The sequence below is a fragment of the Periplaneta americana genome, chromosome 2 (assembly GCF_040183065.1).
Source record: "Periplaneta americana isolate PAMFEO1 chromosome 2, P.americana_PAMFEO1_priV1, whole genome shotgun sequence".
NCBI classification, from domain to species: Eukaryota; Metazoa; Arthropoda; class Insecta; order Blattodea; family Blattidae; genus Periplaneta; species Periplaneta americana.
The window spans coordinates 20,384,403-20,402,529 of NC_091118.1; the positions used below are offsets into that span (position 1 = coordinate 20,384,403).

At 36.3% G+C, this 18,127-nt stretch overlaps 1 protein-coding gene across 6 annotated transcripts in view; it reads left to right on the forward strand.

The window, feature by feature from the left end:
• LOC138715533 (zinc finger protein 665-like) overlaps positions 1-17,651 on the forward strand; it is a 54,652-nt gene extending 37,001 nt beyond the window's left edge. For all 6 annotated transcript variants that reach the window (XM_069848583.1, XM_069848575.1, XM_069848600.1 and 3 more), the window contains 4 exons: positions 3,404-3,501; positions 4,998-5,135; positions 8,140-8,216; positions 11,452-17,651. In XM_069848583.1, coding sequence (XP_069704684.1) covers positions 3,404-3,501; positions 4,998-5,135; positions 8,140-8,216; positions 11,452-13,204 — 2,066 coding nt within the window. In that variant the 3' untranslated portion in view covers positions 13,205-17,651. The remainder of the gene's footprint in view (positions 1-3,403; positions 3,502-4,997; positions 5,136-8,139; positions 8,217-11,451) is intronic.
• Positions 17,652-18,127: the final 476 nt, after the last annotated feature.

An 18,127-nucleotide genomic window follows, 5' to 3' on the forward strand; every position in this document is an offset into this window, starting at 1 on the left:
TGATACCTGTTGTAAGAGTTTCCCAACTAAATCAGGGTTAGAGCTACACATACGCATTCACACGGGGGAGAGTCCATTTAAATGCGAGGTTTGTGGTAGAGAATTCAAACAGTTGGGTCATCTTAAAGATCACACACGAATCCACTCTGACCAGAAATCTATAAAATGTGATTTATGTAATAAGGACTTCAAAAGTGTGAAGAATATGAGGGCGCATATGAAATCTCACACCGGTGAGACTCCTTTAAGGTGCAACATGTGTGGCAAGGGCTATAGGAATTCAAACCATCTGAAAGTTCATATACGAATGCACACTGGTGAAAAACCGTTTAAATGTGAGATTTGTAACAAAGGTTTCGTAATCAAGAAAGATATCATCGTTCATATGCGCTCCCACACAGGCGAGAATCCCTACAATTGCCACATTTGTGGTAAGAACTTTAGATACTCGTATAATCTCAAAACCCATGTGCGCATTCACACAGGGGAAAAACCGTTCAAATGTGAGCTTTGCGGTAAAGCCTTCAGACGCTCGGATCATCTGAAACATTACATTTGTTCTATTAGCTGAGATGCTGCCCTTACATTCAAAATAAAGTCTGTTCTAGTTCCTATTTCCCTTTGGGGAGGCCGAGACGTAGATGGGAGGATAATATTAAAATGGATTTGAGGAAGGTGAGATATGGTAGACACTGGATTAATCTTGCACAGGATAGGAACCGATGGCGGGCTTATGTGAGGGCGGCAATGAACCTGCGGATTCCTTAAAATCCATTTGTATTGTATGGTATCTAGTTCCTATTTCTATATGGTTGTAAAACTTGAACGCTCACTTTGAGAGAGAAACAGAGGTTAAGGGTGTTCGAGAATAAGGTGCTTAAGAAAATATTTGGGGCTAAGAGGAATGAAGTTACAGGAGAATGGAGTAAGTTGCATGCACAACGTAAAACTGCGCACATTGTATTTCTCACTTGACATAATTAGGAACATTAAATCCAGACGTTTGAGATGGGCGGGCATATAGCACGTATGGGCGAATCCAAAAATGCATATAGAGTGTTAATTGGAAGACCAGAGGGAAAAAAAAAACCTTTGGGGAGGCCAAGACGTAGATGGGAAGATATTAAAATAGATATGAGGGAGATGGGATATGGTGGTAGAGACTGGATAGAGACTGATGGCAGGCTTATATGAGGATGGCAATGAACCTCCGGGTTCCTTAAAAGCCATTTGTCTAGTGCCTATTTTTTATGTCAGCAAATGCATGTATCATAACTGCCAATACATTCCTCTAAGAAGCATTAAAGTATATGGCTTTAAATAAAATTAGTTTCTTTATAAATTAATTATCCTCTGATTGAGGTTCTGGCTGATATGTACATCTATTGTCAGGCAGTACATCTCACTTGACAATATGTCTCAGAGGAAGAACAATAATTGTTTGCATGCATCTGACGTCTGACTAGTGTAATATGTAGCTAGTTGGCGGTGTATGCAATGGAGGGGGAAAGAAACTGGCCACCCTACCTCATCTCCTGGCCTAGTTGCCTCATAAGTGGTGCTTTCTTGGTATCAGCTGTGAGGTTCAGATCTGTCTTCGGACAGTTGACTGAACAACAACAACAATATATTAACTAAAATACTTATAGTACAGAAGTATCTAAGTACAAATGAGAACAGTTTCCAAGACAGTAATGCCAGTGCGTTAAATTCGATATGTTGGAAGACCTTGAGCACATGGAATTATAATACAAAGTCCGACAGACTACAAGGGAAGATTATCAAGTTTGCTTTCATGCAAGAAGAACTAAAAGGTTGTGAGTTTAAATTTTGCTTAGAACAGGGATATTTCTGTTGTAACTAGTTAAATAATAAGTATATCATATATATATCACTGTCATTACAAACCACAAACGACTTTACATCACAGAGCACAGAAATCACTTATAACGTAAAATAAAGAAACCACTTCTCTTCATTAACTCAGTGACAAATATACACTAGAAAATTAATATATCGGTAATATATTCACCACAAAATAAAAATCTCCCCTCCGAATGATTTGGAAACATCCATCTTCACACAACTTGCAAGTTGCTGGTAGGGATCTCCATATTGTCAGTAGCAGTAGTGGCAACGTCTGAAAGATGACAAGAGCGAAAGAAAGACTAGTAGAAATGAAATAGTATTATCTGTGGTAGCAATATGTGAAGGTTTGTGACAAGGTTAGAGAGGGTTTGATGAGAGGATAGATAAGTAACGGGAGGCTGAGGATTGAGAAGGTTAGGTGAGGGGATAGCTAAATGAGAAGAGATCGATGACTGAGAATGTTTTTGTGAGTTAGATGAGAGGATAGCTTAAGCAGACGACAGTATGTTGAAGTTCGTAATCGTACTACTGCAGTCTACTACTACCGGTACTACTGTACCAGCCAGGTAAGTTAGTTTCATATGTTATACGTAGTGATAAATGGTTGTATTCTATTTCATTTGTTTCTTGCCAAAGAATTCACAATGGAAGATATGCCGCTCTTCTAGTGATGGTAAACATTTGCTCATTTCTCAGAAGATATTAATTTTAGGACCCATGCATGTAGGATTTTTATTTCTTGTTTTGATGCATACTACCTCCTCTCTAAATATTGGAACCTTTTTTCAGAACACTCTGTATGTAACAAACATTCGGTAGTCAACCTGCTCACAGAAGATGCTGTATGTGATATATGTTTTCTTTTGCACTTATCTCACACCTCCTCAAGAAATTGTAATTCTTATGCATCAGAAAATCAATTGGAGATAATATCTCTTCATTATTTACTTTTCCTAACACCTCCATCGTATTGGAGTACTGAATTCACCTAAATGCTTACTGTGCACCAGAGAAGAGGACATGGAGATGGAGCACCTGGCTAATTGTGAAACTCTTAGGACATTTGTGGACCTTCCATCAAAATATTGGGAAGCGAGAAGGATGATGACTTCATTGTTAAATCCAGAGCATTAGATACACACACACACTTTTCCTAACATCCAGTTATAAAAGTTGAGCTTACGATTGTCATTATGGGGCTGTAATTTATGAAATAAGGAATTGTGTACAAGAACTACATTCCAAGTTCGCTGCAATTTCATCGAATTTTTTCTCAAGAACACAGTCTTTGCCTTCTTTTTCAGTCATTTAAAGTATCTGTTTCATTAAGTCTATCAATAAACTGAATATTGTACATCTAAAGGGTAATGGCCTGTCAGGACAGTTGTCTGAATTTTTCTGTGGTTGTACCACGTGATTTCCTGATTTTTATGTCCGTGCTGATAGGCTTAACTTCATCCTGATCATAGTACTAAATGTATTGTGTGAAACTGTATTTGCAGAGAGATAAACACATTGTATGTTTGCATTTCAGTTCACATGGACGGGATTAATTTAAAATCCGGTATGGACCCATTGGCTCCACACAAGGCTGACACAAGTCGAGAAGAGGAAAAATGCCTGCTGTCATGTGTAAGTGGATACGTGCCTCAGTGTCTGTATGATTCCATGAGGAACAGAGAATTTGCTATCTTTCAGAAACATATCCCGTGTTTTTTCCTCCCTGGCTGTAGGAGATAATATGAATTTAACATTGCCGTAAGAAACCTATGTATAAAAACAATGAAGAAATGTGTTGTTGTTTTCTAATGCCAGGCATTTGACAATAAAGTCATTTGACCTCTTGCACTCCAATATTTTTCAAAGATATTATCATGGCCAGCCACTGAAGCACAGATTTTGAGGTGTTCCGAATCCATTTTTTGGTTTGAGTTGCACAATGGGCAGTTAGGGGACTGATGTATTCCAATTCTATGCAGGTGTTTGGCCAAACAATCATGGCCTGTTGCCAATCTAAATGCAGCTACAGACGATTTTCGTGGTAAATCGGGAATTAACTGTGGATTTTGATGCAGAGTTCCATTTTTTTCCTTGAGATTGTGTTATCAAATTTTGTTTGTTGAAGTTTAAGTATGTAGATTTAATAAATCTTTTCACAGAGTAATACGTAGATTTAGTAAGAGGTCTGTAAGTAGCAGTGCTGCCCTTCTTTGCTAAAGCATCCGCATTCTCGTTTCCCAGGATTCCACAATGGGATGGTTTCCATTGGAATACAATTCTTTTATTGAGTGATATTAATTGAGAGAGCATTTTAGTTATTTCTGCTGTTTGAGATGAAGGTGTGTGTTTAGAGACTATTGATAGAATAGCTGCATTGGAGTCAGACAATATAACTGCATTTTAAAATTTATTGATGTGGCATAGAAGATTCCTGAGACTTTCACTTATTGCAATGATTTCTCCATCAAAACTTGTTGTTCCATACCCAAGAGATCTATAAAGTGAGAAGAGACAGCACATAACACCTGCACCGGCACCTTGTTCCCTGGAGATCAAGGAACCGTCGGTGTATAAATGAAGCCAGTTTTGTGGAGGGTACCTAATATTAATTTTCTCTAAAGACAATTGTTTCAGTATTTCAGTGTTTACTTCTGATTTTAGTATTTCTTCTGTTAAATTTAGATTATATTCTATATTTAATAGAGTTAAAGGGTTTGGTTTAATTTGTAGGTTTTCTTTTAAATTCGGGATATTGATTTTCTGTTTTAATTCTTGAACAATGGATATGAAACTTTTTTGAGTTTTCAATCTACAGAGAGGACTGTAAGAATGCCAATTGTTTCCTGGTAATCTGATAAGTTTTTCATATTGAATCAGTGCTTTTTCTTCTTTTAACCACTCCAATGAAGAAATGTGGTTGCTAAGTCAAAGCATGATATTCTCTTGTTTTACAAATTGTCAAAGCCTGCTAAGTCTGAAACATGGCCCACTGATTAAGTTTTTTTCTTCATTGATTTTATACATAAGTATTTTATGGCAATGTTAAATTCCGATGTCCTATACTCAGAAAAACACACAGTATGTAACAAAGTATACTATTTATTTTATTTGTCTTGCTTCGTACACAGGAAGGCAATTCACTAAAATTGGATGATAGTGAGATTAAAGTGGAATTTTCTGACCTGATAGATGATCTCGTATCAGATATGAAATGTGAAGAAGATGGAGTTCCTATTACCTTCTCAGATTTGAAGTCTGAAATTGAGGTGAGTGCTTTTTTATTAAATAACTATGATTTCTGTTGCCTTGAAATCTTGTACAATAATCTACTATCAATGGGGTATTTTGTTGTTTCAAATTTGTGACAATGGGGAAAATTCCCCTTATAGCTTCAACTTATTTGAAATTATCTTGAAGACTGTTGTTTAGAGCAGTGTTTCTCAAACTATGGTCCGCGGACCACCTGGTCCTCGAGGTCTGTCCTTGTGGTCCTTCAAAGAAGACAGAAGAAAAAATAAAATTCGAACGAACTGCATACCACACTGTAGCTTCAAATCTCAGAGTTTGGAAATGACACATGGCAATCGAATTTCACATTTTCTGCCAGTACTGACATTTTATGAAATTTATTACCCTACCTGTCTATCGACTTCCCACTCTACTCTCAGCAACAAAAGAGGGATTTAAAGCACTATATACGTGGTGCTCGTCAACATCTTTTCCCTGCACATCTGGCGCCGCGCCTGTAACCCAGCCAGGGACCACCCGAATTCATAACAGAGAACCAAAGTGCCGAATCTTAATTCAGTAATTTTAAAATATAAGTATAGTGGCATTAAAATATGCTACGGAAATGATAAATTTGCTTTCGAAGGGAACAAGAGTAAGGTGGTCCGGGAAACTATTCTGACTTTAAAAAGCGGTCCCCACTTCAAAAAAGTTTGAGAAACGCTGGTTTAGAGTATCATCCATCATGCAACGTGGACATATTCAAGGCACATTTGAGCTAAATTTTGGCTGTGCACATGGCAGTAGGTTAAAAGATGGAGGGTGGTGGTCGTTGTTGGTGATAGTGGTGGAAGTAAAACTGTAAATGAGGAGTTCTCTTTCAGTTCCTAGGTTTAGGTAAGTTTGATTTGCTTAACTTAATGCTGAAATTAATGCTTTTTTGTGATTTATTGTATCTTTGCACTCCCATTTAAGGACTCTCTCAACACTTACTCCACACATACTGTATGAACTAAGCATAAATGTTGTGTGGATAAAGAGTTGAAAATTGCAAACCGAAGGGAAAAGTGTTCTGTAGTTTATTGATATACTTGTATTGTGTTGTATTTATTTACATTCCTTGGTATTCGTACATTGCTTCACAGCTAGAATATGGAACATGTCAAAAAATTCTTAATAGTACTATAAAATCTTAATTATAGTCACAGTCTAGTTGAAATACATACAGAAGTTGAAATATAGTCACAGTCTAGTTGAAATGTAGTACAACACAAGGGGTTAGTATCGATACTTAATACAAGACAAATATTCATGAAGTGTTGGAATTACAGCCCTATGTTGCCAATATGGACTACCATGCTGTCAGCTGATGGGATTAATGTTAGATGGCTGACGTTAAAACATTCATTGACAATTTACGCGAAGGCAAAAATAAGCAATACAAAAATCGACAGAGAATGAAAGGCAAAACGTATCAATGCTAACATTGTGTGCACAATAAATATCGCCACATGGGAACTGTAACTTTGGCAACTCAACCGTTGTTACCATGGCAACAAGCCTACCACACTATGTGACGTTCATTTGTTTTTCCGATCGCAGCACTAAAGTTATGTCGCATCTTTACAAAAACTGGTATAGAGTACAGACAGCTATGAAAAATAACTGTACATGTAGGCCTACCTTGGTTATATAATATGCAGCCTAATTTTAAGGCCTGTTTTGAGAACAACAAAAAAAATATGTCTTATACACCGAGAGATATGGTAATAATTTCTCATTGTTTACTTTTTTAATACAGTGGAGCCTCAATTTTAGGCAGTTCGATTCTAGGATGGAGCACATCGACTCAGGGTTAGCCACCTTACAGGGTCTGCAAGAACAATGTTCACTATTTCAGGTTCTGATTGTATATTGTAATTTTACCAACAGAAAATCGAGGCAATTTCGTAAATTAGATCGTAAGAATGTGACAAACAGGTATATTTTAAAAGAAATGAATTTATTGCGGTTGAATTTAAACATCTGATAAATAAGTAGACGATTATTAAAACAAGGAAAAATTTTAAACTTTTGTGAGATGTTTTTCATGGAAAAATTTTCACTCTAGAAAATTTAAAAAAACTCATAAATCAAATAAAGTTAATTATTGCTTGTGCCACTTCCTTTATAATCACAGTACATACTGATCCTTTTGAGAGAGCAAAGAAAGAGCGTAATCTGTCCATTGTTTGTAGTTGGTCTCTTCACTGTTTTTCTGTTTTCAAGAATTGAACTGGAAACAGTATCAAAATCACTGTTGCCAGTAATACGGGTACTCCTCTTCCACTTCACTGATGTACTCTCTGGTAAGGACAGTTCCATTGCTAAACTTGCCACACTTTCACCTTTCTTTAGTTTCTCTATCACAGCAAACTTAGTTTTCATCGAGTACCAATTTTTTTTTTGTTTAAACGTGGTTGCGCTCAATACGAAACACCCGTCTACTGCCAAGAGACAACTAACTGTACACGAATACCTCACCTTCGTTCACTCACTTCCCACCCCCCACTGCCTTATAAGGAAAGGATATACAAGACTTTTCCCTGCCTAAAATTGATGCTCTAGTATATTTCCATCTATACAATCTCTTCAGTCCCATGCCGTGGCGTCGTGGTCTAAGGCATCCTACCTAGGACCCGCGTTACGTAATGCGCGCTGGTTCGAGTCCTCATGGGGGAAGAAATTTTCTCATGAAAATTCAGCCAGTGTATGGAACTGGTGCCCGTCCAGCATCGTGATGCACTTGGGGAGCTACGATAGATAGCGGAATCCAGTTGCGAATGCCAACTATAACGGCTGGGGGCGATCACCGTGCTAACCACACGATACCTCCTTTCTGGTTATATGATCGTTCAGCGCTGCTTCGGCATGTGGGCGTGAGGCCAGCAGCCGGCTGGTCGGTCTGGGCCCTTCATGGGCTGTAGCGCCACGGATTATTATTATTATTACAATCTCTTCATGACAAATAGTGCCGTATAGTGAAGATATTTATCCTTTCAGGGTCATATGACTGATGCAGATGCAATAAAACAGGATTTTATGCAAGATGTGAAAGAAGAGGGAGACTTGATTGACAGGTAAGATATGTAAGCTATTCTTTCTTCATTTATAGCATACAAATTAAGTTGCAACTCATGCACTTTTAATTTTATAATAGAAACAGACTGATATACTGTATTGAATTTATAGAATATTATTATGTGGATACTGTATAACAATTTGACATAACAGAGAGTTTTCACATTCTGCCCACCTGTAATTCATTAACACTATATTCACATTAGTAGTGGCATATTGATGACATATACAGGTTGACCCACTTTAACTCTTTCACCTTCGATAGTGTGTGAAATATTTAAGTCATGCACAAACCAACAGTTACATTTAAATTACATCGAAAGGGGCAACTGATACACGTAATGTATTTTTTATACATGAAATAATTTTCAAGATATTAGAGTCAACTTTCTTTTTTTAAATGGGAACAAATGAGGAAAGTGGGAAAAAAACCAGAGGCGGTATGCTACCCCAAGATTTTTCCCTGGCACACCTCGATTTAAAAAGGTGTAGAACTATCCCCCTCTCCCTTTACAACATACACATACATTATATATAAAAGAAATTGTTTTATTTAGTCAGTAACGCGAGTCTTTGAAGCTTACGCAACACATTAAATTTCTTAATAAAATAATTTCAAGTTACTTCAGTTATTTACTAGAATTTTGCAGTGTCCATGAGATATCATTTAAAATAATGTTAAAGCTTAAAAGTGCGAATACTTAAAATAATACTCTATGTAACCCTATTTAAATAATAAAGTAACGATATTTGTCACTGACAAATATTTTAAAAGAATAAGATATGATGACATAATCATTAAACTGGCAACAATGGCCACCACAAGATACAGATCACAGCCTTCTATACTTGAAATGCTACCGTTGACCTATTAAATAAATGTGTCTAAATACGCGTTGAATACAGTTCCAGAAGGCTATGGTTTAGATCTACGAAGCAAACACCACTCTTTGCTGTGAAAGAATGTATAAACAATTTTTTACGGATTACATTTCTCCAGTGACAGTATGTCGTTTTTCACTAATGGTATGTTTTTCGGCCATAGAAACCAGTGGTGGTATTCCATATCGGCACATACCGTCTCACTTCTCTCATTGATGGGAACCAACTATGGTTTTGTATTGCTAATGTTGCGTTAGCTCTGTCTAATAACAACTGACTACTTTACCGACTGAATGTCACCGGTAAGAATAAACATAAGCAATGTCTGACGCACCCTTCCTTATAATGTTGACTTACTTGAAGATCGAATACATTCATAGTACTGTACACTTCCCAATATAACCCTTTATTTCTTCAGTTCTGTACTGGACAATTGAACGATAAAACATCAGTGAGAAATCTGATTGCTCACCAGAGATTTTGTGTTCTGTTTTTTTGAGAATAATTGTTTATTTTTTATTGTAAACTACTTTTATGTCTCACTTCACCATGTGCAACATTTCCGTAATATTAAAATGTGTAAATTGTGATTGTGATTTCATTGACGTCAAATCTAAACAGAATTTCCTCCCTTTGTTCGATCCTTCGTCAGACATTGCTCATGTTTACTCTTACAGTGACATTGAAACAGTCAGTAGCCAGTTGTTATTAGACAGCGCTGACACATCATTTTCAGTACAAGTTGACACTAATATCATGAAAATTATTTCATGTACAAAAAATGCATTACGTGTACCAGATATTCCCTTCGATGTAATTTAACTTGTAATTTTCGGTTTGTGCATATCTGAAATATTTCACACGCTATTGAAGGTGATAGTGAGCCAACCTGTATATATTAAGGGTCGTATTCATAGACGAGACTTTGGACCAAAGTTGACTTTGGAAAGTACAAAGTCACCATTTTCCTATTCACAGTCGACACTTTGACGAAAGTAAACTTCAATTGTGACTTTACTTCGAAGTCGCCGAAAATCTAGACTTTGACTTTGACTTTCGTTCGTGGACATAAGGAAAATGACTGATATTTGGGAAATTGTTGAATTTTCCGAGAATATTGAGGACATCTAGGAGATTATTAAAGTTTCTCATGTTCCTTAGCGTATTATTATAGATTATAAATTCAAATCAAGGTACAGATTTGATAAACAGACAGTATTAAATATCCTCGTCATGTTTCAACTTTCATTGATAAATAATCAAAAAGGATTATCTGTTCCACCAATTTAAATAATACAATTTATTTCATCGCGATTTTACGCTATAGATAAGGATTGATAGATTAATAATGATTTTGACTAATTAATTCTATAAAGGATACGTTATACAGTTGGATATGCAGTTAATTTATAATCCTGCTGTTGTCATAATACTGTTTTCTGCATATTGATTTCAGATAATTTTTAAGTAGTTTCTGTAGACATGCAGAGAATAACTATGCCAACTGTCAGCAGGATAATATGTCTCTTTCATAGTCTGTCATTGATGTCATTTTGTTATCATCTATATCTTCAGAATAAAATTATTTTACAGTGAAATAATTTGAGGGCTTATTGTGAAACTAATCTAACTACAATCGATGTTTTATTCACAACAAAATTCTTAACAGGCAATACTATTTCATATGAACTCTACCATCATGTTTTGTAGTTACGAATTTTGTTATATACAAGGCTGTTCGAACTAAGTTACGATTTTTGTGACCAAATAGAAGAACAAATTATTATCGATTGGTGTAAAGCCCTAAAAATGTCAATTTTTGTACTTACGTTAGTTTCACACTAATCCCTCGAATAATTATTATTATGTAAAGCTGAAAGAACGGTTAACAATCGCTTAACATGTACCTATGTTCAATTGTTTCATTGATTTGTGACTCAAAAGATGGCTTTGATTGCGGCAATGCCTACTCTATTTCAACTGTATATTAATTTAATTCGTTTACAAGGCAGTGATTTTTATTGCCAACATTAGAACAAGTTCGTCAAGCCTCGACTTACCAAAGTCAAAGTCAAAGTCAAAGTCTTAGAAGCACTGTCTATGAATAGGACTTTTAACAAAGTTAAACTTTACTACGAAAGTTACTTTGGAAAGTCTTCATTCAAAGTCTCGTTTATGAATACGGCCCTAAGAGTTTTTGCAGTAACGTTTGTTCATTCCATAAATTTGTTTGTCATGCTCATTCCTTTCTCGCACTTATTTGTTTGCTATTATTGTTAAGTCGTCATTTTATATATTTCTTTCCGTACTGATCTTCTGTGCCTGATCTAAAAACAAAACTATGGATTTCAGGCCCATTCAAGAGCACTGCAAAGAAGGCAGCACAAATCATGAAATTGACACACGCGAGAAGTTTGTACAGCAGACTGGCTTGGTGATGCACTTACACAAGAAGCGAACAAATGACGATGGTGGATTTGAAGACAACCCTTCAACCATGGTGGACTTCACATGCGAATTTTGTTCCAAAACGTTTACTATGCAACATTTGTTGGAGAAACACAGAGTTATTCACTTACAAAAGAAGTCTTTCAAATGCAACATTTGTGGTAAGAATTTTGCTAAACTTTCTTGCCTTCGGCAACACACATCAATCCACTCAGATGATAGGCCTTTCAAATGTGACGTTTGCGAGAAGACTTTCATAGACCATAAGACTTTTAAATACCACGAATTAGGTCACTCAGCTTATAAGCCCTATGAATGTGATTTCTGCGAGAAAAGTTTTGTACGACGTGATAGACTTGCACAGCACACCCTAACTCACACAGGTGATAAACCTTTCAAGTGTGACGTTTGCGGGAAAGGTTTTGTATGTCGTGATCGAATTGCACTACACATACTAACTCATACAGATGTTAGGCCTTTCAAATGTGACGTTTGCGGAAAAGGTTTTGTACGTCGTGATCAAATTGCACTACACATACTAACTCATACAGATGATAGGCCTTTCAAATGTGATATCTGTGAGAAAAGTTTTGTACGACACATTCAACTTGCACGACACAAACTAACTCATACAGACTGTAAGCAGTTCATATGTGACATCTGTGGTGAGAGTTCTGCGCGAAAATGTGATCTTCAAAGACATCTAAAAGCACACGCAAATTTCAAGTGTGAAGTATGTGACAAGAGCTTCAGAAATATGCAAAAACTTCAGATTCATGCATCCATTCATACCGGTGAAAATTCTTTCAAGTGTGAAGTATGTGACAAGAGCTTCAGAAATATGCAAAAACTTCAGATTCATACATCCATTCATACAGGTGAAAATTCTTTCAAATGTGAAGTATGTGGCAAGAAGTTTGCACGACTTTATCACCTTCAGAGACATGAATCAAGTCACATGACTGATAAGAACTTTAAATGCGATGTTTGTGCTAAATGTTTTGCGCGGCATGAACATCTTCAACAGCATTTAAAAATTCATACAGATGGTAAACCCCACAAATGCGACATCTGCGATAGGAGTTTCTTGCGACTTGGTCACCTTCGACAGCACACTTTAACTCACTCGGATGATAAGCCTTTCAGATGCAAAATTTGTAACAAGGGATTTATGTATCGTCATAGTCTTAAAACCCATGCTTCAAGTCACACAGCCACAAAACCTTTCAAGTGCAACATTTGTGAGAAGAGTTTCTTACGGCGTGATTATTTACAGCAACACGTATCATCAGCTCATGAAAACGTTAAGACTTTCAAATGTGATATCTGTGAGAAGGCTTTTGCAACATATGGTACTCTTCGAAGACATATAATAACTCATATGAGTGGTAAATGTTTTAAATGTGACATTTGCTGTAAGAGGTTTTCACAATTTAGTAGTCTTCAAAGACATGCAGTAACCCATACAGGTATTAAGAATTTCAAATGTGATATTTGTGAGAAGAGTTTTGCACGAATTGATCATCTGCAGAAACACACATTAACTCATTCAGGTAACAAACCTCTTGAATGCAACATTAGTGATGAGAAATTTGCTCAGGTTGATCATCTACAGCTACACACAAAAACTCATACAAGTGAAGATCTTCTGAAATGAGTAATCTGTGATAAAATTTTACACAGCTTATGTGACCAGTTGCAGGAAATGGGACCTAAAGTCGGATTTTTCATTTGTTTTTTTTTTTTTTTTTTTTTTTTTTTTTTTTTTTTTTTTTTTTGTGGTTTCAAAAAGAGGATGAAATACTGAGCATTTTTTTTTTTTACTTCATGGTTCTAGGTGCTATAGTTTTTAATCAATCAATCTTCTTAATGTATCCAGCTGTTTGCTGACAACATAAAGTCCACTGTAGTCTATTCAGTTGTTTTTCACGAGAAATGAGGGGTATTTTGATCGTGTTCATTATAGATGCCTGTTGCTAGTAGCCAGAGTTGGGGTGTAGTCAATATATACTGCAGAGCTGTGTCTTCTGCAACTGGTACTGATGATTTTAATTTACTTCTTTTGTGGTTTATGGATGGACAGTATAGGAGAATGTGTTCCAGATCTTCATCATGATTATTACACCATAGACAAGTAGAATTATCAGAAATGTGAAATCAGTGTAGGTACAATTGTGTGACAATGTGACCTGTTCTGGCTCATATTAAAAATGTTTGAACTTGTCTGGGCAAGTTTTTGTACATTTGCAGGTCATTTGGTTTCTTTTGTACAGACTGTAAAATGTTTCCTTTGTCAGAAGAGAACCAATTGTTGATCCATAGGTTTGTAAAATGAGACTTTACTGAAGCAAAAGCATTGGCTAGAGATATCACTTGAAGAGGTGTTGGTTGCAGATATGTTGCCTGTTTTGCAATATTATCGACTTTCTCGTTTCCAGGTATACCACAATGACTAGGTATTCATTGAAATGTTATTTCCTTTTGGAGTTTTTTCAGTTTACTTAGTTGTTTCTGAATTGGAATAATTCTATGTGCATATAGGTTTGGTACATATTATTTAATTATATTAAATATAGCCCCCTTGGAGTCGGTAAGTATGCAAATAGATGTTTCAGAAATTTGAGTAACGCACTGAAGAGCAGCATCAATAGCTAGCAATTCAGTGTCAAGACTGGAGGAGGATGAACATGGTATGAAATAACTTTCTTGATATTTTGGAATATAATACCCTGCTCCTGATGTCCCATTATTAGGATTTAGAGATCCATCTGTATAAATTTGAAGGTGATCCTTATATGTGCTGCAGAGTAGTTCCATGCATCTAACTTAAGAATGTATGGAGGATCATTTTTGGAATGATTTCCTGGAATTTCTATGCTATGTTCTGGAATCACCCATTTCCATGGAGGAATGTTTTATTAATAAGAAAGGCTGGAATTTCTGTGACCTCAAATCCTTGGTAATATGCAGGCACTTATGACGTAAAAAGTACCAAAATATGGTATAAAAACTTGGAAATATGACACAAAACAAATTACTGAGAAATGTTTCATTCACCGTTCTAAAATTGTTTTTGAATATCAACCTCTTTGCATTAGCCATAGAAAAATAGAAGGGTTCTAAAAGGGCTGAGAAATGTCCAACGGTTGTCCTTTGCGTGACTATTTCTTTTACAGCAGTGTTAACAGGGTCACTGACTATTTACGAATTGCTACCTAGCAACAGCCGAGTTGGAACCTCTTAAGTGTCACATGTTTGGGAGGGGTAAAGAGGGTGAAGTTGAGACCGACCAGCAACAATCTGGCCATATTCCAAACATTCTTTTGTCTGCTTACTGCTGGCGAACTCATTTACCTTCAAACTTAATTTAACCACAAGATACTCATATTTGTAAGAAGAGGAAATCCATAATAAGTAGCTAAATACAAACAAAATCTCTTCTTATTACTGACACAAAATATGTGAATAATACTTGGAGAACTGTCAAAATGATTACTTGTAATATGATAAAGAAAATACGGTTTCCTACCATTTTTTTGGCCGAATATGTCTATATCGTCGTTTATTTTATGAAAGCTCCTATGGGACAATACAGAAAATAATTTTTCAGGAGTAAGAAAGTATTAATTCAAAATCAGTGGGCCTACATAAGAATATGAAGTAATTCGGTAGACACCGTTGGTGATTATGATGAACATAAACGACATCATCGAGGATCAGTGTAGGTCTACTGAAAAACTTGTTGTGCACTGCCACATAGGGAGTTTCATAAAATAAACAATGATATGCTAAAATATGAATACGTATTTATACGGCCAATAAAAATTGTCACCATGTTCAGTAGAGCTATAAATGTGTTTAACTCAACTTAAGTTTATAAAAAGAGACTTACTTACTGGCATTTAAAGAACCCAGAGATTCATTGCCGCCCTCACATAAGCCCACCATCGGTCCCTATCCTGTGCAAGATTAATCCATTCTCTATCATCATATCCTACCTCCCTTAAATCCATTTTAATATTATCTTCCCATCTATGTCTCGGCCTCCCCGAAGGTCTTTTTCTCTCCAGCCTCCCAACTAACACACTATATGCATTTCTGGATTTGCCCATACGTGCTACATGCCTTGCCATGTCGGTAGTTCTCTTCTAAAATAGGTAAAATAACGAAAATGAATGAGGATGAAACACAAAGCAGTGCAGTGGCATACTGTCTCATTATTTGCTAACAATTTTACAAATTCTGTGAAAGCTAAATTTTGAAAAGACGGTTGATTAGTTCTTAACAGTTGGGCTTCATCCAATCTCTAATAAGATCCGAAACCATTCCATATCTGTACTTCATTTTAATACTGGATTATGAGTATTAAATGTAAACAACCTTAATAAGTGATAACTCAGATATTCTTTGTCGGAGTCACTGGATTCCCACTCTCAGATTACACTGAATAACAAAAGAACACTTTCGGTGGATATCTTGGTACCCAACAGGCGTTCTAAGACAACTGAAACATGCCGATTCCAAATATGCAAACCATTTGTCTCTATTACCCACCGTTCTTGAGATATACGACATCAACCCTTATGTATAACAACTCACAGAGAGGAGTTTCAGTAGAGCATTTATTGCTACATGGAGTACTAATGAACATGGCTTTAGCTACGAAAATGATGCAATTGCGCCACATGACACATAATTATAGTAGTAATATTTCAGTACCACACTGTAAGTCTTGGAAGTGGCTGTCTGCAATGGTCTTCCTCATTTGTGGACCAATGAACACACTTTCTTTCACTTTCGTGTAACTCAACTCTGGAAACTTGTTACACAGGTACCAAAAAGCATCTGAGTCGGTGTCTAGTGCCTTCACGAAATTCTACATGAGCCCCAGCTATATATGAAGCGGTGACATGATAACTTTGTCATGCTTAACCTACGTCACACGAAGGCTGCATTCTATTTCTGAATGGACAATTGTTCTTTATGTGATGGTTCTTTCTATCTCTGATGTTCCACTCGCAGATGAAGCAGCAGTACTTGGTGTACTCTGTCTGCATTCCCATGAGAATAGTGATAACGTTTAAATCACCACAGATATGTCAATTGCACTCGCGACAGCGTATTTTTTCAAGAAATAGCGACATGGTTTCGTACGTATCTTTCAGGTGTGTAGAATATGCAACCGGTACTGATGCATATCTGTTTCCATTGTGTAATAATATTATTTACTACCTTGAAACTTGTCTTAGGTGAGTCTATGAACAATCGCCATTCTTCAATGCTGTGTTCTACCCCGAAGCTTGACATAAGATCTTGAATGTCCATGCATTATCAAATAGTATCACTCATTGCAAAGAACTTCATAAGTTCTTTATGTCTGTGCCGAAACTGTGAAGTCGTTCGTTGTTACTGGTGCAAGGAAATTAAATTGTTTAAGACGTGAACCGAGCAGTTCAGCTTGGCCTTTTGTTAATGCCAGGTCCCGTACGAATCGCAAAGTTGAGCATTATTCATTAAAAGAATATCTTCTCCAGGTTGGTAGTAGTCAGAGTCTGGGTCGTTGGTAGGAGATGAAAGAGGTCTTTCTTCTTGCGTTTCTTCATTAATTGTGTGTTCTGCAGGTGCTGTTGGTATTGGACAAGTGACGGGGTCATGTGAAATTGGTTTAGAAACTGAAGGAACGTCTGGATACTTTACAGATGCACTAGTTTTGTAGGAGAATCTTTGACAAAAAGAAATAACAGTCTGTGGTGTGGTTGCTTGACTCACTCCATATCACAGGAATTCCAAATGTCAGGTGATTGTTGTTCTTCACCTTCCTTATCCAACCGCACAAGTTGCATGCATAGATCAAACAGATGAACTTTGGTGCCCACGACTTACCACTATCCACTTTCGAATCAAAGTATTGTTCATATTATGTTTTCTTAAGAAACGGTGTAAAAGTTTTCCGATGGAATTTGGCTGTTACATAGCCGCACACATATCAAAACACATCTGGTGAAATTCTACATCATCTGGAAAAACGACAAAAAAATTCGACGAACCGTGTTCCATGTAAAAATAAAATTTCGTCGATAATTTCAAAACCTGACGTGATAGTGCAAAACGGTTATATTATTATTATTATTATTATTATTATTATTATTATTATTATTATTATTATTATTATTGCTGTTGTTGTCATTACTGTGATGAAATGTAAACACTGGAAGCAAAAATAAAGTTGTTGTTGTTTTCTAATGCCAGGCGTTTGACAATAAAGTCATTTGAGCTCTTGCACTCCAATATTTTTCAAAGATATTATCATGGCCAGCCACTGAAGCACAGATTTTGAGGTGTTCCGAATCCATTTCTTGGTTTGAGTTGCACAATGGACAGTTAGGGGACTGATATATTCCAATTCTATGCAGGTGTTTGGCCAAACAATCATGGCCTGTTGCCAATCTAAATGCAGCTACAGACGATTTTCGTGGTAAATCGGGAATTAACTGTGGATTTTGATGCAGAGAGTTCCATTTTTTCGCATGAGATTGTGTTATTAAATTTTGTTTGTTGAAGTCTAAGTATGTAGATTTAA